Source organism: Oryzias latipes, chromosome 8 (genome assembly GCF_002234675.1).
Source record: "Oryzias latipes chromosome 8, ASM223467v1".
Taxonomy (NCBI): domain Eukaryota; kingdom Metazoa; phylum Chordata; class Actinopteri; order Beloniformes; family Adrianichthyidae; genus Oryzias; species Oryzias latipes.
Window position 1 is genome coordinate 6,777,462 of NC_019866.2, and position 22,273 is coordinate 6,799,734.

Here is a 22,273-nt window from a genome sequence, read left to right on the forward strand (position 1 = left end):
TGAAGTCAGAAAACCCATAAAGCCAGATCAGACTGTACAAGAGAGCTGACCTTTATTGGACACACAACCACAGCAAATTATGTACAAAAGAGCGCAGGTGCATTTACCTGCTGTCTTTTCACAGAAAGAAAACACATTTCTCACAAAATGTCATGGCATCCACACTGATAAATTAATATCTCCCATTTCAGTAGGAGCTTAGATTTATATTTCATTATATCTTAGATCTATTTTCTGTATTTTTATTCTTATTTCACACTACTCTACAAATGGGAGAATCACTCCATGGAAAGAAGTGTACGCCTTCACTAGTTAATTCTCGGTTGACTTGCGTTCATATATTTTGCCTTCTTGACGTTCAAGACTCTCAGCCACTCTCACCATCATCATCGTCATCATCACATAACTTCACAGTAAAACTGAACATGCCTGTCACAGATACCAAAATAATGTCATTTGTATCTTTGTAAACCTTTAACATTGAACCAGCTCTCTATCTAATTCCTTTCTCATATTTCTGAGAAAACATGTAGACAATAATTTTAGTTAACTGTACCGTGCGTTTGCTTGAGACTATACATGCATGGTTTTGAATATACTTTTGCACCCATTGTCATACTTTATTAAATAAAACGTTTTCTTTTGGACATAACAATTTGTCAGACTCGCTAGGAATGACTTATTCTATTTACAAGTCATTTTTGTTTTTCTCTTTTTGATGCCAACATCCACACATTCATGTAAAAATCTCATATACATACTATAGAATGCATATAAAACAAAAACAGTAAATGGTTGGAGAAAAAAAACATACATCACATAATTCCCTTTTTTTTAATAAACCATTTTAGTGACTTTTGCATGTTTCCCAGCAACCTGCTACTTAAAGCAACAAACTGCAGCAGTGCTGTAAATGCTGCCTCCACACAAATCCCATCCACATGTCAAACATGACATTGCTGTAAAATGAAAGCCATCCAACTCAATTTTGTTACAGAAAAAAGCTTCAGCAAGAAGCCTTTGTTCTCATTTCACAGTTGTTATTATAATATTGCCTTTTTTTGACAATCTCTAGTTAAATAATACCACCTGATTTACAAAAACAGAATGTTTTTAGGGACAAAAAGAAAAAAAAAGACGCCCCTAGACACAACCGCTTATAGCCAAAAATTAAACTTCACAGAGGGAGCTGTACACGCTATTTAAAGTTCTAAAGATCGAAATGTACATAAACTCTAACACAGTGGTCATAAAGAAAATCTTAGAATTCCAAAAGATTATATTACAGAAGCTAACAGTAATCTATACAGAGATTTTAAACAAATATAAAAATGTTCTGCATTGAAATAAATAATCTTAGTGTGAAATGTAATATCTTTTTTTCAATGAGTTAAAAAAGAAAAAATCTGTACAAAAATGATTACTAATATATAAAACAGAGGAGATGATGAAATTTTACAGTATATACTTTAATCTAGGCCTAAATATACATTAATTCTTTTTTTCTTCTTCTCACAATTATGGTATCATACACAAACATCTCACTTAGATATATTTATATATTTATATTTATAAGTAGTTTCAAGTTTGTATGAGTGGTTTTTCTGATTGCCAGAGGCGTCCACTGAACGTGTTTAACATGCAGGAAACCACCGCCGTGTTGAAATCACAGCCTGCTAACACTCGTCTGAGGAAAAGCAAAAGTGAAAACAAAAAAGGTCTTGAGGCCAAATCTGTCAAGGCTGACCGCAGGAAAAACTATAGTGTGCATAATTTCCCTGCAATGCTCACCAGACACAGCAAATTTATCTTGAAGAATTCTAATTTTAGGAGTAAAAACAATATATTTCTGGGATTTCAGTTAATTGAAACGCAACTATGGAATTGCTTGGAAAGGTAACTTTTCTGTAAGTGTTGCAGATCTATATATTTTAAAATAATATTTCCAGTGATTAATTTCTTACAGGCACAGGGAAAAGTGGGGTAACAGGTCCTTGGAGACATACAGGCAGGTGTGGAACAAACTACCTACAGATATTGCACAAACTGTTAATATTTGAGGCTCCTCAGAAAAAGTGATTCCTTCTTTGGAAAGGACACGCATCAAAGAGAAAGGAAAGAAACGGCTGCAAAGTCAGTTGCTTTGGCTGTCAGACTGGCGCTCTAATCTCTCTGAGTGTCTTACATCACAAACACTCTTGATGGAGACAGGGAGGGGGTTAAAGCTTAGAAAAGGAGGCTTCCAACTCACGTCATCAAATTAATCCCCTCTGCTGATGCTGCCCACTCTGACAAAAACCTCTGTGCATGTTTTAATGTCAAAGACACAAAAATGGATTTAACATCGATACTCTGGGGAGAAGAATCACTTTGGCTGTTCCTTTAACCTACTAATCTGCAGCCTGGAGGCAGGCCCCGACAACATGCAGCTCCAGAACAGAGAAGGATTCACTGACAGGATAGGTGATGGAGTTTAGTCAGAGCTGCTGTCACAGAGGCACATCGAAAGGTCCCCATTAATGAATATTTCATGAATGCAAGCAATAACAAACAACTTATGTAAGTGTTAACAGAACAGTTGCTCATCATTTAACCAGATTCATCAAATCTCTGCTTTTCAAAAACAGCAGTAGAGTGTGTGAAATGGTAAAAAAGCTCAAATCATTTACTTATTTTTTCATATTTCCTGTCAGGGAGGTTTCTGTAAACGAGGAATATCAACTTTATCCTTTCTTGTTTTTACTTCCTGTTGTGCTCAATATTACAAAAGAAGTGAAAAGATCTGCAGTGCTGCACAATGGATGTCTGATGTTACATGTTAGGAAGTGTTACACAAAAATTAAAAAAGAGCTTTTTTTCCTAAATGGGCATCAACTTGAAGGAATCTGAAAGTATAATGCTGCTTCGAGACCTAAAAGTGTTTATCGATTTAAAAATAAAATACACACGGTCCAGTGTTGTCTTAATATTGAATTCATTCCAGATTTTTGTTGCTTGGAGTTATTTTTTATTACAGTTGTACTTTAGAATCTATTTATTTATGTACAAATTTCTTAAAATATGTTCTCTGACTCACAATAGCAGGTTTGTACATTCTTTAAATGTGGATTTTAATTCAATCCTTTCTGTGCAAAAACTTCTGCTGAAGAGAAAAAAGTATTTTTTTTCCAAACTTTGTAGTCTGTGGTATATATATAATTTAAATACTTTAATAGTCATTTTTCTACCCTTTATATTCTTAAAATATAAAGATACTATTTAGTCCTAAATATTCAACTTCTCTTAAATAGTATGCTGGAGTATCTATTGTTTGTTTATACCCTGGCCTGCATTTCAGTCTCTTCATACTTCAAAGACCCATTCCAAACATCTTTTGATCTATTTTCAAATTGTTCCCAGTGGTCTTTTAATTATGTTTATCCCACTGTGTTTTCTTAGACATAGTTTCTTTAGAGCGGCAGGAGTTCCTTACTGATTTACTTCTGAATTGTGGGTGGGAATAGCAGAGCAACCCCGCCCAACTTTCCTCTTCCTGTTGCTGCTGGGAGCTCAGAGCAGAAAGCTTTCTTTTTTGTTTTCGACATAACCAATAAGCTCTTTTCCACGCTGCTTTTTTTCCGTCTGCTCCTGATTTATATACTCCAAAATATAAATTTAAGCAGAATTTGCTTTTATTAATGTCTGCCACCTTTAGAAAAATGCCAGAAGATCATGTTATAGATCTGAATTGTTTTACAGCTCGCTGGCTAAATTAGTTTCAAATTTTGAAATAAAAAAATAATTGTTTCCCCTTATTTTAGACAACATTGTGCTTCCTTTTAACCTTTTCTATTTATCTCACATAAACCCGGGAGGACATTTCATATATTTAGAAATGTGCGAATTAATTTGCTATATCTTGGAAACACCAATGGAGCGTCATCAGCTAACATTGTGAAAGATAATGTGCAAACAACTAAAAGCTCTGGGAGCTTTTTTTTGCAGCAGATAAAGTTTGATCTTAAAAAGACAGGTTGAACACAGACACACACACACACACACACACCTTCAGACATACAAGGTAAAATGTTTTGGTCAGTTTGGCATTGATTAACCGTGGTGCAGCAGATATGACTTAGAGAAAAGTTAGTGTAGTGTGCTTGGCTTTACTGCATGTGTGTGTTTTTGTGTTACTTTGTGTGCTTAAATCTTTGGAATGGAAATAGGCGGTAAAAGGCCGGAGTGACATGGACGGTGCTACAGTGGACACATCTTGATTGTCGTAAAGAACAAGTTAATACACTCGTACAGGAAAAATAAAACAATCAAATGCAATATGAAATGCATTTTTTCCCTTTTGTTTGTGTTTCTGTACCTTTTTATCTCTGTTAAATAGAAATATAATGTTTCAGTCTATGTGGATTTATTGATGCTTTTTTGTAAAAATTATAACGGCTCCTATTTATACCTGGAGATATTCTTTTCTAATAAAATTAGAGGAGGTTCTGAGAAATATGAAACGGTGTACAAACAGAAGGGAAATGATAGCATCAAATCAAAATTCAGACACAGGCCCCCTTTAAACAAGTATTACCTACAATCATCACCTTAATCTCCCAACAGATTCACGTAGTGTCAGACATGTAAGAGCAACTTTACCATAAACATGTAGAACTACTAGTCTAATTTGGTAATTGTTGCAGAATCTATTTTCTATGATCACTGTTGAAATGAGCGTGAGAATACATCCAACCTAGCAGCTTAGAGCAGACAGCCAGTGGGAGGGGAGGCCTGCTTGTGTGCTCTCTCTCTCTGGGAAACTGGCAGTATGACTGCGTGGGAGAACTGCAGTGGAACTGTGGAACCAGATCAGAGTAAGAATCTTTTCCAAAAAAGTAAAACTTAAGTGAGTTTACTTTCGGGAGCAAAATCTTAAAAAGCTGGAAAAGAAAGACTTATAAAAGTGAAGGAGGATTTTGGATGTTGTCGCTGTATCTTTGATGCTTTAGTTGCTTTCTCCTGTGTCCTCGTTCTCCTCCCGGTCATGGTTGAGGTACAAATTCCCACTTTTACTGTCCTTGAAGTTGCTGAGAAACGAGGTGTCAAGACTTTGTTGGCTGGACTTGACAACCCCGGAGGAAAAAGTAAAAGAACATGGAAAATTTGGAGAGGATGGAGACAAGGACGTTGTAGGGGTGCTAGTGGAAGATGATTGGCTGCTGGACAGGGATGAAGCTTGCTGCTCGCGTAGCAGGCGGCGCCGGTGTAAGGCGGACGAAAGGAGCAAGGCCTCTGTGCTCAGACCGGACGCAGACAGGCTTGCCAGGAGGGCTTTCGCTTGGCTTGTGGAGACTGTCAGGGAGGGCAAATCCCCTTCTTGGGAGCGCTTCCGCCGTGTTGTAGGAGAGGGCACGCTTGAAAAAAGGCCCGCTTTGAAACCAGGCATATATGTCTCAATGATGCCAGTTGTGCTGGTCCCTAAGGCCTTCAAATAGAGCAAGGAAATAGGAGACAGGAGGGAGGTGGAGGAGGAGTGCAGAAAGATGAAGTCTTAAGGGGTCAAAGTGGGAAATCATGAAAAATTAAAGGTATAAAAAATTGGTTGTGGCTCCCTTTAGTATCTGTCAGTGACACTCAGACATGCCTGTGCAGGCATGTTTGTACCTTTCCAGCCGTCATTCATGAACAGAGTGGGTTTTGGATGAAATCTGAAGGAAACACTGGTGATGGGGAAGTAAAGAGGGCAGCATCTCTGTGGTCAGGTGAACAAGAGGAGAAGGAGGCCAAAGTGACCCGGGTGAGGGTCGCTCACTGCTGCAGGGTCACAGGTACGATAGACGGGGAAGCCAGGAGGTGGGATTCAGGAGTTCACGCAGGGTAGGGAAGGTAGCGCCGCAGGAACAAGTGTCAGAGGAAACATATAGTTTGGGATGGGAGGGGAGGACAAAACAAGAGACAAAGACAGGAGACCGTTATTCAGGCTGATATCAGCATGTGTGATGCACGCCGTGAAACAGGCTACACATAAACACCAGTACTGATACCCCTGCGTGAAAGATGTCAGCTGCTGGTTCTACTGCTGACTTTCTTCCCTTTGACACTTGTTTAAAGATGTTCATTCATTGGTAAAGGAAACAATCAGATGAACATGGAGCCACACCTTGATACATTCTGGTAATGTTGGAATTAGTCAGAAGATGGCGCTGTTTTGACAGAATGAAGCAAGGCAAACATCTGGGAAAACCTAAAATTTTGTAATTGCAGAGGGGAGCTGAAACAAAGTAAAACCAGACTGAGAAGATTGTTAGACAAAAACTCTGTCATCTTTTTTACATTCCTAGAAAGGCTACAAAAGCTTGTTCTGGCTCTGAAAGTTGTATGAGTTGATGCTTTGTGCAGTAACTTAGATAGAGGAGAGCAGGAGTCCAGACCAGTTTCGGAGCTGGTGCTCCATGTCACCTCCTCCTAGGGGTTGCTCCTTATTAAAAACTTTTCCTAAACCTCTTGTCACAGTTATTCTAGTCTGAGTGTGGGAGAGCGGACTCACTTTTAGACCTGCCTACTGAATGACAGCCTATAAAAAGTACTAATTATGAGGCTAAAGTGAAAATGAATCATAAATCAGCAACACCATCAGATTGTCGCGTTTTTCTTAATCCGTCCCAAAACACTCAAATACTGCTTTGGCTCTCAACTATCCTTTTTTTTCCCTTTTCACCCTTTATTTCAAGGATTCTCATGGAAGCGTTCCCAGTTATTTTGATTTAGATAATAGAAAGGGTTGGAATGTCTTTTGTTTTAGCTTGTGTCACAGAATTCCCAAAAGCCTATTTTGGGGGGGGAAAGCAAATAAAAAGAAAAACTTGCATTTAAATTATACATCCAGCTAGAATGCACAATGTGTTCATAATCAGTGGCTCCCTTTTATCTTTAAATTTAAGTTGTGAGAAACAGATATTTGCATCTATTTCACTGGAATGTAGGTGAGGAAGTGTTAGGTGTCCTCATAGCAACACACTCCTTAGATGGGTTTGCCTCAGCCCACTTCTGAATGCCCCAGAAATGTCACTGTAATTTGGCTGAAAAACTTAAGAGAACAGTCTAAAAGACCACTGGGAGCCAAAAGGGCAGCTTTTTTTTATATTTGATTTTTTTAGGGACATAAGACTAAAAGAGGAGTGGGATAAAATATGCTTTCACCTAAAGCTTAGGACAAAGAATAAAGACACTGAAAATTTTTGATTATCTGGAGGAACATACATATTGAAAAATAAAAAAAAATAAAATATAATTAAGCTGGAAAGGTTAAAAATGTTGAATCAAAACAATCTTGTGATTGAGAGAAGCAAACAAACCAACTAAAGAGCAGACAGTCTTTAATTTAAAGCTGTATGTAAATCAATAAAAATCAAATATAATATAAATCAAAAAAATATTTAAAAAAATATTCTGGAAGGTTCACTGGAAAAAATGTCCTTTTCAAAACAAAAATAGAATCCAAAATGTTTTTCCCACGTTTGAAGTGAATATGTGGAAACACACTAGTAGAATTTGTCTTGGTAAGATTTTCTTAAAATAAGTTATGATGTACTGCCCTTTTAGGACAAAAATAAGTCTTGAAACACAAAAACTTATTTTTAGGGAAATCACTCTGTTAATTGGAAACATTTGTTAGAAACCTGCTGTGACAATCCAACTATTATTATTTCTAGAGTCTAGACGATATTAATTTAAAGAGTAGAATGACACATTTTAAGATAAAGTTGGCTTAAATATTAAGTTTATACTAGTTAAATTAAACTTTCCAGTTTAGCTAAATCAGACAAGTGTGTTTATTGAAACAAGATGACTCCCCATTTTTAAATAAAACTTACAAATGCTAAATACAGTAAAATAAATAAATAAAAAAGTAGTTTCATTAGAGGTATTGCTTTAAAATGAGATTCAAGATCAAATGACTCAACAGAGATTCAACATTTATAGTCTCACAGCATGTTGTTACCTTTTTTCTGAAAAGTAACTAGTATGTTAGTTAGGTCTTATATCAGATGTTTAAACTAGAAACTACACAGAAATACTTCATTAGATTTTGTTTTTGCAGTGTTTTGTTTGCTGAATCATTACTCAAAAACATTATGATGAATGATTTTACTCCTTCAACAGACTGAACTTTAAACTTTGCTTCCTCACCATTGATAGTTCAGTTCTATGAAATTTTTAGCCGCAGCAAACTTTATTCATAACAGAAAGAAATGTTTGTGAATCTGACAATTTTGTATCTATCCTATGGTTTCTTCTGTCCTCTATTTCCCTCGTAAACGTCTGGATACATAACAGTGGTGATAATGAATGAGCGAATGTTTATTCTCTTTTTTTTTTTATCAGCTGGATCCCTCCTTTATTCTCATTCAGAGCGCACTTGTAGCCTGTCGCCTGCTAAACCACTTCCTCCACTGACATTCTGCTTTTGAGTGGCGTGCTGTCCCTCTAAGGACTTTTACGCATTCAAGTCTTTCAAAGCGCTTTTCCACAAAGAGACTATGCCATGTGAGCACCATTTAAAAACAACAGAGTGCTTTTTCTCTTCTGTGAGACGCGTGTTGGGATCCACTCAGGATCCAAATATAGACAGAACAAAACTGACAGATTAAAAAGGCTCATCCGGCAGTGTGCGTAAATTGCAGAGTACAGAAACCATTGAAATGGAAAAGAGGGATGTAAAGAAAAGAAAACCTGAAGGACTTTATGATTTAAAAAAAAAAAAAACCTTCTTCATATTAAATGATCAGTGATTGCAAGTGATTCAAGTGGTAGTTATTACTCAGCACTGAACAAGTTCTTCCCAATTTTCTTCTAGTCTGAGGAGAGCAGAGCTTTATTACTTCCACGTCTCCCAAATCTCCCCCAAATTCATTTATTTCTCTGCATTCTCCAAAACAGACTGAAATCACACAGGTATGTGTGCTATGAAAGTTCATATCCATGCTTCATATTATTTAGATTACGTTGATTTTTTACCTTTTTTGTGCAAAAAGGACCTCTGAGCATTGTCACACTTACAAGCTTTAGCAATTATCTTTATCAATCTCTCAAAGCCGTCAATAAATTTTTAGAAATAGTATCGATTCAATGTTGATTCAATCTCTACTAAATCTAAATCTAATTAAAAAAGGCAATCACTATGAGATAGATTTATCAGAATGTCAATTTCATTTGGAGACAGATACTGCAAAAAATTTCCAAAATGAACATTTTGAGCATTTTCTTTTTGTATTTTCCTGTGTGAAATTTTCAAAGTAAACAAAAAACCTTTATAAGGAGTTTAAATATTTGTAACTTTTAATTATAAGCCACCAGATTTATTTCATAATCTTTGGCAAATTGTAAATGGCATATACTTATATAGCACTTAAAGCTCAATGTTTTACATAATCATCAGCCAAAATAAACTCAAGCTAAAGTCACTGTTGTTGCTTCTTTAAGGAAAAAAAAATAGTATGACAAATTGATTCACATGGTTTAAAATATTCAGTGAAGGTAAAGATGCAAAAATTACAGTCAAGAACTTTTATGTTTAACATGGCGTGACAGGTTATGTGCATTCTGCTCATTTCATATGTTTCCATTTGAAACTTTTACTGAATTTGTAAAGACCTTACCAACATTTTTTTTTATTTGAAGAAGAATTTAAGGTAACGTAATCAAAAGTTGGTTATTCTTTTTTGTGTAAAAACATACCAAAACATTATATTTTGATTGTTTAGATTTAAACAAACCCAACAGCACATCTGTGCAGCTTTTATTATTTGCAAAAAAACAAATTTATGTAAAATAAAAAATAAAAAAGTCAAATAACCCTTTCTCTGCAACAGAATATCAAGAATTTAAAAGTTTCTGAATAAAATTTTAGGGATCTGATTTATATTAAACTCTACAATGCCTCATATTAGACAATAATTATTGTTATTATTATTTTAAGTGTATTTGTCACTTAATTATCTAATTGTTTTGTTGAATATGGTAATAAGGTCATTTTCTTTTTGTAGGATCAATAAAGTTTTAATCTATTGTAATGAGAAAAAATATATATGTGCAGAAGAAAATGTATTAAAAAAAAACGTCAAACTTCCTGGCAAAGTTTCAGGAGAAGATAGTCTTGTTTAAGTCTTGTTTATAGAACAACAATTAATTGAGAATAGTGAGAGATTTATAATTTTCCACAGTTACCTGTACAAATGCTTACAAAGGTAGATAAATAACTAAAAGAATCATGGACAAAACTTTTTTTTTGGTTTACGTTTTGTGAAATAAATGATGGTAGAGTGAAAAAAAAAAGTTTTATGTTGTTCTTCACAGGAATTCTAATCAGATGTCTATTTATGTATTTATTTTGAAGCATTTTTTCCTCATAAATAATCCTATTTTCCACCTCCTGACCAGCATTCTTTCCCTTATTCTTCAAACATTTGTTTGAAGATCTGCAAACACCTCCTTTCTGTTTTCCAAAGAAAATGTTTAATTTGTAGCAGCAGTGGAAAAAAACGCAGTCGTAAAGTTTGGAATGAAGTAATGTTAGACTGGTACCTGATGCTGGCCCTGGGTCTTCATGAAGTCTTCTCTCTTGATGCTCTTAGTCTTATCTGTGCTGTTCTGCTGCAGGTGCTTCAGTTTTGATGTGGCTGTGGGGTGGGGGGCCTTACCGGGGGTGGCATTATTTCCTCCCTATAGGTGAAAAAGAGATGGAAAAGCAAAGAAAAGATGGGGATGAATGTTTTACATGCCGCAATTTTGCAAAACCAGTAAACCAATACATCCTAAAACTTTGTGGTTCACACAAATTTACAGGATTAAAGAAAGGTGTTTTCAGAACTGATGCTTGGTTCAACGCAAGGCAGGAAACGTTGTGTTTGATGATGAAGAAATGATTAAATTGTCCTCCAATGGTGCCGTCTCTCTTCTGCCTACTGTTGTTAAAAGGAAAAACCAACAATTTTTACTTGGCTCCAATTTCATCGTCAGAACTGGTACTTCAAAGTGGAGAAGCTGGTGGCTGCCTCTCCAACCTCAGGCGTTTAAAACATATATCAAGCATGCTAATTTGTGGGTAATACCCCATTTCAGATGTGTAACCTAAAACTGAACTGCAGTTAGGCTTAATAGCAGTGTCCTTGTCTGGGAATTTATTAGGCCGCAAACGCTGGACACAAAGAAGAGGGGTCATGCTGAAATGATCAAATGACGGAACTGGGAGTGATGAAATAACGCGTGAAGACTCTGTAATCCTCAGCCATGCTCACGGGAAACGCTCCCTGGCTCCCTATCATAGAGCTGCAATTTAAAATGACAGAGACTGTCAAGTTCTGCCGCCAAGCCCTGAGAGGCAGGATCCGTTCAGAGCAGGAGGGAATACTCCGCGGGCTATCATGAAACCTCAATGAGGCAGCAGCTCGCCAATCTTTATCTCAGTTGACAAAAAAGTTGAAAATTTGGGAGAAATTAACACTAGCTTTCATCATTTAAAAAACACACTTGTACAGATGTTGTCAAATAATGCCAAGACAATGACTGTGACATTTTATTCACAATTAATTTTAACAGTAAATATTCTGAAGCTTGTTCTAAATAAAGTAGAACTGAAAAGCTGTGAAGGAAAGAATGAAAATAAACAGTTTTAACAGTAGCTAAGAAAGGAAAATTGTCACGGTTCCGCCGTCAGCTGCCTCCCTCCTCCCTGCTCCTCATTGGAACCAGCTGCACCTCATCACCTCATCACCAGCAGACCTTCTTAAGGAGATCCATCCCAGCATACTACGCCAGTCCGTTACACTCTCTCCGGTGCCTACGCCTGGTCTCTAGTTAAGTCCAGTTTTGCCAAGTTAAGCCACGTACTTACCTTGCCTTATTCTACGCCTTCAGGTCCGCTCCTCCACGGGTGCCGCTGGTTCTTCCTCGTCACCGGCTGTCTACGCCGTCCTCGGCGCCTCCACTCGCTCCAAGCTGTGCTCGCCGTCCTCGGCGCTCCACCTCGTCACAGGCTGTCTACGTTGTCCCTGACATTCCTCCTCGTCCACGACTCGCATCACCCTCAGATTAAATCTTCTGACTCTGCCTCGTCTCCTGAGTTTCTTCCGGGTTCCAGCAACTGGGTCTCCATAGTGTTTGACCATGACAGAACGGACTGGCCATAGCCCAGACCCAGCTGACCCGGAAGGACTCCGCTTCGCAGTCACGCAGCAGGGGATTGCTCTGGGACGCCAAGCGGAATCACTGAACCAGATGGCCACCGTCCAGCAGGATCTTTTCCGTCGGCTGGATGGAATATCTCATGCCCTAATGGACCTTACCGGTCAGCAATCTTCCATCGCCGCAGCCAGCACCTCCTTCTCCGCTACCGGAAGTCCGGGCCCCGCTATCGCTAACGCAGCTAATGAAAACATCCGGCTTCAACCCGAGGTCTTCCATGGTGACGTCAAAGCATGCGGGGGTTTCCTCCTACAATGTCGGCTAATTTTCCAGCAGGCTCCGCGACATTACCACGCCGATCAAAGCAAAATAACCCTCATCGTGAACTCTCTTAGGGGTAAGGCGCTCCAATGGGCGCAGGCTTTTCTTACTGCCAATCCCATACACCAGGTCCCATTCGAGCGTTTCATAAATGAGTTTTGTCTGGTGTTCGACCAGCCCCGCAAGGAGGAAGAAGCTACTCGCCGATTACTAGCTCTCAGGCAACGCAGCAGATCAGTGAGTGACCATTTAATTGACTTTCGTATCCTGGCGGTGGAGGCAGGTTGGCCGGACATCGCTCTTAAGGGGGTGTTTTACCAATCTCTCAATGACTCCATCAAGGATCATTTATGTTCTCAGCCCGAAGCCAAGACTTTTGAGGAGCTCGTCACCGCGGCCTTGCGGTCTGACGTTCGCCTCCGAGAACGCCAGGCTGAGCGTCCCAACTATCAAAAGAAAACGGTGGTCAAACTCCTGCCTCTGACATCAAGCACTGAATCTCTCCATCCCGTTTCTCATGAACAGGTCAGAGGACCCCCGGAGGAACCTATGCAAATAGGACACTCCAAACTTACACCTGAGGAGCGGCAGAGACGTAGAGACGAAGGTACCTGTTTTTACTGTGGACAGTCGGGTCATCTCGTTCACCAGTGTACCTTACGTTTAAACGCCAAGACCCCCCGCTAGACGACAGGCCGCGGGCGGGTCACCCTCCTCTCACCACTGAGAACACCTTTTTGTACATCCCTGTCAAGCTATGTAACCTTTCAAGAACCCATGTTTGCAAGGCTCTCATTGATTCTGGTTCCGAACAGAGTTTTATTGATAACCATCTGGTCTCTGAGCTCAATCTTCCTACAGAACCGTTGGAACATCCCGTCAAGGCGGCTGGACTAGGAGGCCAACTCCTTACTCACATCACCCACCGCACCAAGCCCGTTCAACTAATCTCTTCTGGTAACCATCATGAATTCATGCAGTTTTATGTCACTCAATCCCCCCAATCTCCGGTCATCCTAGGTTTTCCCTGGCTGTGCGCTCATAACCCGCAGTTTGACTGGGTTAACCGGCACATCACCAACTGGAGTACTGCCTGTATGGCTAATTGCCTTCGCTCCGCCATTCCTTCAGTTCCCACAAGTCACTGTCCTACTCCGGAGGTCATCGACCTTTCCAAGGTACCGTCCTGCTATCACGACCTTAAGACGGTTTTTAGTAAGGCCAGGGCTGGCGCTTTACCACCTCACAGACCGTACGACTGCTCCATAGAACTTCTAAAAGGGGCTACTCTTCCCAGGGGTCGTCTGTTTAATTTATCAGGCCCTGAGAAGCAGGCAATGGAAAGATACATCCATGAAGCTCTCGCTTCCGGACACATACGTCCCTCCTCCTCTCCTGTCGGGGCTGGGTTCTTTTTTGTCCAAAAGAAAGACAAAACCTTACGCCCCTGCATCGATTTTCGAGAGCTTAATCAGATCACTGTTAAAAATAAGTATCCTCTCCCGCTAATCAGTTCCGCCCTTGACTCCGTCCAAGAAGCTCGGGTCTTTACTAAACTGGACCTTCGTAATGCCTATCATCTCGTCCGTATGAGGGAGGGGGATGAATGGAAGACAGCGTTTAACACCCCCCTCGGACACTTTGAGTATTTAGTAATGCCTTTCGGGCTCACTAACGCACCCGCCATTTTTCAACATCTCGTAAATGATGTGCTTCGTGATTTCCTCAACCGTTTTGTTTTTGTATACTTAGACGACATTCTCATTTACTCCCGTGACCAGGCCCAACACACCCACCATGTCCGGCAGGTACTCGAGCGTTTACTCGAGAACCAGCTTTTTGTTAAAGCTGAAAAATGTGAATTCCATGTTCCCACCATCTCCTTCCTCGGGTTTATAATAGAGGCAGGAAACATCCGCCCTGATCCCGCTAAAGTCTCTGCCGTTGCTAATTGGGAACCGCCTGAGTCCAGAAAACAGCTCCAACGTTTCCTCGGTTTCGCCAATTTTTACCGCCGGTTTATCCGGAACTACAGCAGCATTGCTGCCCCCCTCACTAAGCTCACTTCGGTTAATTTCCCCTTTATTTGGACTCAGGAGGCTCAGGCTGCTTTCGACAAGCTCAAGGCCTTATTCACCTCGGCTCCCATCCTCATTCAGCCCGACCCTCTTCGCCAGTTCGTAGTCGAGGTCGATGCCTCCGACTCTGGGGTCGGGGCGGTTCTCTCCCAGCGTGAGAGCGAGACCGGCAAATTAAAACCTTGTGCCTTCTTCTCTCGCAAACTCTCCGCTGCGGAGCGTAATTACGACGTGGGTAACCGAGAACTTCTGGCTATAAAACTCGCGTTAGAGGAGTGGCGCCACTGGCTCGAGGGTGCGGCTCAACAATTTATCGTTTGGACGGATCATAAAAACTTAGCTTACCTCCGATCCGCCAAACGTTTAAATTCACGTCAGGCCCGTTGGTGCCTTTTTTTTTGACCGTTTTTCCTTCGTTATTACTTATAGGCCTGGCAGCAGGAATATAAAGCCTGATGCTCTTTCACGTCTCTCCAGCATCAGTGACAGTCAGGAACCCTCTCCCATTATTTCCCCCACATGTATTATTGGTCAACTCACGTGGGACATTGAGACCCGGGTCCTACAGGCCCAAAACGAAGAACCCGATCACCCTCCAGCTCCTGCCAACACCCTTTATGTTCCCTCCTCGCTTCGTTCTGCGGTTTTGGTCTGGGGGCACACCTCTCGCATTTCCTGTCATGGGGGCATTCAAAGGACTCTAAAACTCCTCCGAAGGAGGTTCTTCTGGCCCACCATGGAGCGCGATGTCAGGGAGTTCGTCGCCGCCTGCGAAGTCTGTGCACGCTCCAAGTCCACGCACTCTCCTCCTGCCGGTCTGCTCCACCCTCTGCCTGTTCCTCAACGTCCTTGGTCCCATCTCGCCATGGACTTTGTCACTGGTCTGCCCCCCTCACAAGGTAACACAGTAATACTCACCGTCATCGACCGTTTTTCAAAATCTGCTCAGTTTATTCCCCTTCCCAAGCTACCCACAGCCACAGAGATGGCCGATATCGTGGTCCAGAACGTATTCCGCCACCACGGCATTCCCAGTGACATTGTTTCAGACCGTGGCCCTCAATTTGTGTCTCAGGTCTGGAGAGCCTTTTGTTCTGCTCTAGGGGCCACGGTCAGTTTAACTTCTGGACATCACCCCCAGTCTAACGGACAGGCGGAGCGCGCCAACCAGGAACTCGAGGCTGCGCTGCGCTGCCTGGCCGCTCAAAATCCGGCCAACTGGTCCTCGTTCCTGGTCTGGATAGAGTACGCCCACAACAATCATCCCTCATCAGCCACTGGTATGTCCCCTTTTGAGGTTTCCTTGGGCTACTCTCCCCCCCTTTTTCCCTCTCAGGAGTTAGACCTGGCCGTGCCCTCCATTCAGCACCACCTCCGGAAGGTTCAGCGCGTCTGGCAGCAGGCCAGGGCTGCTCTCCTGCGCACTCGGGAGAGCAACTGCCGGATTGCTAACCGCCGCAGAGTGAAGGGTCCGACCTACCAGCCGGGACAGAAAGTATGGCTTTCCTCCCGTGATATCCCTCTTCAAGCCACCTCCCGCAAACTGGCCCCCCGGTTTATCGGTCCCTACACGGTCGAGAAGATTATTAACCCCACCTGCGTGCGCCTTAAGCTTCCGGCAGCCCTCAAGGTACACCCCGCTTTCCATGTCTCTCACCTCAAGCCCTTTCAGGAAAGCCCGTTGTGCCCACCGTCCGCTTCCCCACCACCCGCCCGGGTCATCGACGGTGCTCCTGCTTTTACGGCCCGTAAGGTGCTGGATGTTCGCCGCCGGGGCCGTGGGTATCAGTTCTTGGTGGACTGGGAGGGTTACGGTCCGGAGGAGCGCTCATGGATCTCCCGCTCCCTTATTCTGGACCGTGCCCTCATCGATGACTTTTATCGGGCTCATCCGGATCGTCGCCCTGGACCGCCTGGAGGCGGTCGTTGAGGGGGGGGCACTGTCACGGTTCCGCCGTCAGCTGCCTCCCTCCTCCCTGCTCCTCATTGGAACCAGCTGCACCTCATCACCTCATCACCAGCAGACCTTCTTAAGGAGATCCATCCCAGCATACTACGCCAGTCCGTTACACTCTCTCCGGTGCCTACGCCTGGTCTCTAGTTAAGTCCAGTTTTGCCAAGTTAAGCCACGTACTTACCTTGCCTTATTCTACGCCTTCAGGTCCGCTCCTCCACGGGTGCCGCTGGTTCTTCCTCGTCACCGGCTGTCTACGCCGTCCTCGGCGCCTCCACTCGCTCCAAGCTGTGCTCGCCGTCCTCGGCGCTCCACCTCGTCACAGGCTGTCTACGTTGTCCCTGACATTCCTCCTCGTCCACGACTCGCATCACCCTCAGATTAAATCTTCTGACTCTGCCTCGTCTCCTGAGTTTCTTCCGGGTTCCAGCAACTGGGTCTCCATAGTGTTTGACCATGACAGAAAATAAAAGTGATGAAACAAGATTGTTGTCTAAATTCTCTTTCCATGTATTTAAGCAGAGTTAAAATTAGCTAAAAGTACATAGGGTGGGTGTCAGGTCAGATCAATAGAGAGGCAATTAATTCCTCTAAGCTCAGCAGGACAGCAGCTCCTACACCAAGCAACGAGCAGACATGTAGGCAAGAAGTCTGTTGTCTGTTCTCTCAATTTTTTCGATTTCAAATACAATTAGGCACTGATTCCATCAGGGAGCAGACACCAGAGGCTTAGAGGTAAAGTTCCAAGCTATAGAGAAGAGATGAAGGGGGAAAATAGTGGCGAGGTGCCTCAGAGCAGGAATCTGCACTCGGAGTAAGCGGTAAACCTGGATTGATGAGGGTTTAGGTGGGACTGGTGGCTTCTTGGTGTCTGCAGTCGGATGGTCAGGCGTCTGTGATGAAACTCTGTCGTTAGTTGACTCAACGTAAAGCAGATTGGGTTCAGGATAGCCACTGATCTCAATCAAAGTGTTCTCTAGCTCTCGGATGGTCTCCTCCAAGCTGTCCAGTCTCTTGTAGGTGCTGAGCCGGACATCACGGGACTTTCCCCTGGGACTGTGTGCAGAGCTGCCACAGGGCTCAGAAGCAATCGGCTGCATCTGTATTTCAGCTGTGTGCTGAACCATCAGCATGCCATCACCGGTCTCCATCCCCCTTCTAAGAGCATCTGTTAAATAATTCTGCTGGCTTGGCTGCTGAGAGGATTTTATTCTGGGTTTAGGAACTGGTTTGGACAACCCCAGAAGGGAATAAAGAAGTTTGTAGGCTTCTCTGACATTCATTTCACTTTTGAAGAGCACAAGAAGGGGTCGTTCAGCGAGCTGGGCTTCAGAGACCTCTTTAGTTTGTGGGGAGATGGTTAGAGTCTGCAGAACTCTGCCTGTTGTCCTGAGCCCCTGCACCTCCTGGGGAGATAAAACCCTAATCTCCAGTTCTGTTAGAAGCAAGGCAACTTTCTGTTGACAGTCTTGATCTAAAAAGAGTTGCTCCTGCTGACGTGCTGATGCAGTTTGTCCTCCATAGCATCTTTTGGAAGCATTCGGATCTTGGATCATTTGAAGACTTTTCCAGTGCGGTGATGGATTCTTTGCCTCATGGGTGTTTGCTAAATCTCTGACAGGATCCTCTGAGTTTGTCGATGAAGAGGGTAAACACTCTGTCAAAACGATGTGAGGGACAGGAGACAACTGCCTTTCCTACAAACAAAGACATCACTTTAGGTACGAATACAACCACAAAAAAAACAAATCACGTCTGCTATTTAGGCAGGAGCTTTAGAAAAGTAAAAAACAGTAATGCAAAAAATAGGGGGAAAGCTGTTAGTCTTATGCCGTACTTGCTGCCTGTGCAGAAACATGAAGTCTACTTCTATACTTATAATACATGCAAACATAACACTAAAAATGAAAATATCCACACACAAAAAAACTGCAACAAAAGCTACTGCAGGTTCACTAACTTGCTCAAACTCTATCAAGCTAAGTCAAAATAATAAACCTTGCGAGAAATTAGCCAAAAATGCAGTGAAAATCAACTTTTCTGATGAAGTAGATGTTTTAGATGATCTAACAAAATCAACCAAACAGATCATAGAAAAGAACACAGAGTAGGTCATGTTTTGTTCCCAACACCAGCGGCTTACTTGAAACCCCCCAAAGACAAATTTTCCCTAACAAATATGGTGATGCCTGCAGTTGTTTCAAGAATCAAACCAACATCTGTCCTTTAAAATGATAGTCAGAGGAACCATCGTTTGTGGTTTAAGTAGCTCGGACTGATGATGGATATTAAAAAGGAAAAAGGAAAAAAAGGTATTCAATCAATGTACTGTGAATCTGAATGATTATTTTGTATTTAACTTGACAGATTATATATATATAGATATATATCTATCTATCTATCTATCTATATATATATATATCTATCTATCTATCTATATATATATAAATATATATATATATATATATATATATATATATATAAATGCATCAACTCTACTGCAGTGAAAAGCACCAAAGCTTTTCAGCACCAAAGTACATCTCTGACATGTTAGTGCCATATGAACCATCTCGTACTCTGAGGACCTCAGGGGCCGGCCTCCTGTTGATTCCCAGAGTCAGATCTAAACAAGGGGAATCAGCGTTTCAATATTCTGCAGCTAAAATCTGGAACAGCCTCTCTGAAGTCATAAGACAGGCCTCTTCTGTGTTCATGTTCAAATCTAGACTTAAAAAATTTCTGTTTAGCCGTGTATATGACTGAAAGGTCCTGTCTGCACTTTTCTTTCCTTTCCTTCCTTTATTTTTAAATCAATTTTCAAATTTTTTCTTTTCTTTTAAAGTAAATTTTACGTTGATTATTTCTATGATGTATTGTGATTTTAATGCATTTTTCTGTTTTGTGAAGCACCTTGAATTACTTTGTGTACGAATTGTGCTATACAAATAAACTTGCCTTGCCTTGCCTTCTTTTGTGGTAAAATAAAAGAAAATGTTTACATTCACCTCAAATGAGATTTGAAAGATAGATCTTATTTGTTTTAATTTTTTAAATCTTATTTGACATAATTATTTATTTATTTAGTTTAACTTTTATACACATTGTTACCATCCATTTTCTATTTCTGCTTTGTTCAGTCACATGGATGCTGGAGCCTATCCCAGCGTCCGAAATACAACCTTCTAATCGATCAGTAATCGATCAACCTATGATCAACCTGTTTTTGGACCTTAGGAGGAAGCTAACTCATATATGCCCCATTGTCCCTCTTTTTAGGTATTTACATATAATAAAACAATTGGTTTCCATTTGACTAGCTAGACATTTAGACCTGTGTGAAAATCCAACTTTGCATTGATGTATCTTCCTATTTCTTATCCTTTTTCTGCAGAGACCCAGCATGCATGCACACGAAGGACCTAAAGAGAACAGCACAAACGTCTGTTCCTGAAATTCCTGAGCTGAAGGAGTGCAAAACGTGCAAACAGCTTGTGGCAGTGAGGGTTAAGACCAGAGAGAAGACTAGCAGGGAAGAGATCCACACTGGTAAACCCGAGTGTTACCTCAGTAGTGCCTAAAGCCTCAGGGGGCCACAGGTCCACACTGGAGGAGGGTGCAGTTTTCCTGCTGTATGCACTAACACACAGGGAAAGTGAAGAGGGCCGAGAGAGTCTGAGCGGGACTCTCTCGAACAGCTAAGAAATGGAAAAAGGAGGTTTAAAAAACAGTCATCAACTGTGAGGTAAAGAGCCACTGATCGCTGTTGTTCCTTTAAATTTTAAGCAGCTCATGTCAAACACAGCTATCAGGGTCCATCTGCCATGATTCTGATCTGTGAGCCTAGGGTAATGGTGTAGGCCCATAAGCAGAACGAGCTCTTTGGGCTCTCCCAGAGCCAGGGGCAGGGGGACATATGGCACCTGCTGCTTAAACATGTGGTAATGATGATGAGTGAATCTGCAAGGGTCTGCGTGCTGGAGGAATCCAGCAGCAGGTCATTATAAAAAGGGGCAGTTATCGTAAAGGTTGAACAACAGACTCAACGTAAAATTAATTCTGTCTTGTACCTCCAATTCGGCAGCAATTTTCTCCTCCTCTCCTTCCTCTTTGTCTCTCGATGCCAGGGTTGGGGGCGTTGATGCGGGGCGAGGGTTTTCAGACACGGTCCTCCTCAGTTTGATGTGTGGCTTTTGGGTCTCGGTCTCTTCTGAATCAGATTTCTAAAAAACACAGAAACGGAGTCATAATTTTCACGACCCACATTAGAGTTTGCAATCTAAGTGTTTAACCAAAACACCAAAATCTTTTTTTTTAAATCACATAACAAATAGGGGCTTCCCCCGACTCCCAACACTCCACAGAAGATCCATCCTACTGGTTTTGGACCAAAAAATATAGCATCCAAGTCTTTAACTTGCAGCTACTGAGGTGTGTGACGCCAGATTGACCTGGTTGATGCACTAAGGGGACTAAACTGTCGTATCCTATACAACAAGCAAAATGAAAGTCTTTGCACTCCGATCCAAGTTGCCGATAGTTTTACTTGTATTGATCAAACGGAATCTACTTTTATTTATCCATTCCCTACTACAACAGCAGTCAAAAACCTTTTGGCCTTCTGGCAGAAAAACACCTGTTTGAGACCAGCAAATCAACCTGTATTTATAACTGACAGCAAAGAGGACATAGCATACCTACAGGCTCCTACAATATCTATTGATAATGTAGATTTACCAAAGATTCAAATGTGCTCTTTCTCTCATATAAATGGTTTTATTTTAAGGCTGTATAATAAAGGGAAGAAGTACTTTTGAAAAATTGCTACCTTTACGCTTTTTCCAGGGATTAACGGCTCTCCGCTGCGGGTGGTTATACCCGGGGAAGAAGGGAAACTGCGCCGAGGTGGTGGAGGAGGAGGGGATTTTGAGGGTTTCTCTGTGCGATATCTCGGCACTGTCAGCTCATCTGGAAAGAAGCAGCAGAAACAGACTAAACTGTTGACATCCATGTTCAAATGCAAGTTGGCTGTTCTGATTTAAAATATTATTACCAGAGCCACGCCTGGAACCGCCCTCCTTTGCAGAAAGCTTCTGCTGAGGCTTGCTGGTGCGATGTTCAGGGGTTGCTGCTCCAGTTTGTGGGGTCTGGGTGGATGGGCTGTTGGAGGAGGGTTTGATCTGTTTGGCAGCAAAATCCAAGTCTGGAATAGCCTTCATTAGCTCAGCCTGTGTCTCCTCCAGCAGACGGTTGATGTCCTGGGCACTGTACTGTGTAAGACTGGCCCGCTTCTCCTCCCAGTCCCGCTCTGCTGCCTGAGGAGAGCATCTAGATATTTTACTGTTTCCTTGATTATGAAAGGACTTCCAGAAAATGGTCAAATAAATTTAAGTGGAGAAGAAATTGGTCGTACCAGCCGTACTTCCATGGACAGCACTTTGTCAGCAGCTGAACGGCGCTCCAACTCTTCCAGGGCTTTTCCTTTGTGAGGAACAGGAGGGTGATTGTCTTTTTGAGGGCCGGATGGGTGACTTAGACCTCGGCTAAGGCTGGAGTGAGGACTCCAGTTGGAGAGGCTGTTGCTTCCTGCAAGGTCATTGATTGTTAGCGGTGGACTGGTAGGGATGTCGAAGTCTGAAAACTTTCGTAAGTCGTTGCTGTGCTTGGATGATAAGTCATCTGGTTTCTTCCACACACCGTCATTCACTTGTCTAGAAAAATATGAAACATGTGAACCATTTTTGAGAATTTTGATCATAAA

At 41.8% G+C, this 22,273-nt stretch overlaps 2 protein-coding genes across 12 annotated transcripts in view; one reads left to right on the forward strand and one right to left on the reverse strand.

Moving 5' to 3' along the window:
• Nucleotides 1-35: 35 nt before the first annotated feature.
• srcin1 (SRC kinase signaling inhibitor 1) overlaps nt 36-22,273 on the reverse strand; it is a 112,750-nt gene continuing 90,512 nt past the window's right edge. For 7 of the 10 annotated variants that reach the window (XM_023957431.1, XM_020705161.2, XM_020705163.2 and 4 more), the window contains 8 exons: nt 21,926-22,223; nt 21,566-21,827; nt 21,341-21,480; nt 20,583-20,735; nt 20,079-20,210; nt 17,343-18,212; nt 10,564-10,701; nt 36-5,793 (listed from right to left, as the gene is read on the reverse strand). In XM_023957431.1, coding sequence (XP_023813199.1) covers nt 5,788-5,793; nt 10,564-10,701; nt 17,343-18,212; nt 20,079-20,210; nt 20,583-20,735; nt 21,341-21,480; nt 21,566-21,827; nt 21,926-22,223 — 1,999 coding nt within the window. In that variant the 3' untranslated portion in view covers nt 36-5,787. The remainder of the gene's footprint in view (nt 5,794-10,563; nt 10,702-17,342; nt 18,213-20,078; nt 20,211-20,582; nt 20,736-21,340; nt 21,481-21,565; nt 21,828-21,925; nt 22,224-22,273) is intronic. The other 3 variants (XM_020705160.2, XM_020705169.2, XM_020705170.2) reach the window with 3 other exon arrangements.
• Nucleotides 11,971-13,192, forward strand: LOC111947739. Of its 2 annotated transcripts, XM_023957436.1 has the most exons (3): nt 12,120-12,559; nt 12,661-12,720; nt 13,009-13,118. In XM_023957436.1, the coding sequence occupies exons 1-3, from the start codon at nt 12,145-12,147 to the stop codon at nt 13,062-13,064; spliced, it is 531 nt and encodes a 176-aa protein (XP_023813204.1). In that variant the 5' UTR covers nt 12,120-12,144; the 3' UTR covers nt 13,065-13,118. The 2 variants fall into 2 exon arrangements, with proteins under 2 accessions (XP_023813203.1, XP_023813204.1); XM_023957435.1 differs by having other exon boundaries at nt 11,971-12,720; nt 13,009-13,192.

Bases quoted from the DNA above. Each gene is read 5' to 3' on its own strand.
- LOC111947739 (XM_023957435.1), top strand. From the start codon at position 12,145: ATGACAGAACGGACTGGCCATAGCCCAGACCCAGCTGACCCGGAAGGA. The intron at 12,721-13,008 runs GTGAGTGACCAT...TCTCATGAACAG, and splicing joins TCAGGCAACGCAGCAGATCA to GTCAGAGGACCCCCGGAGGA.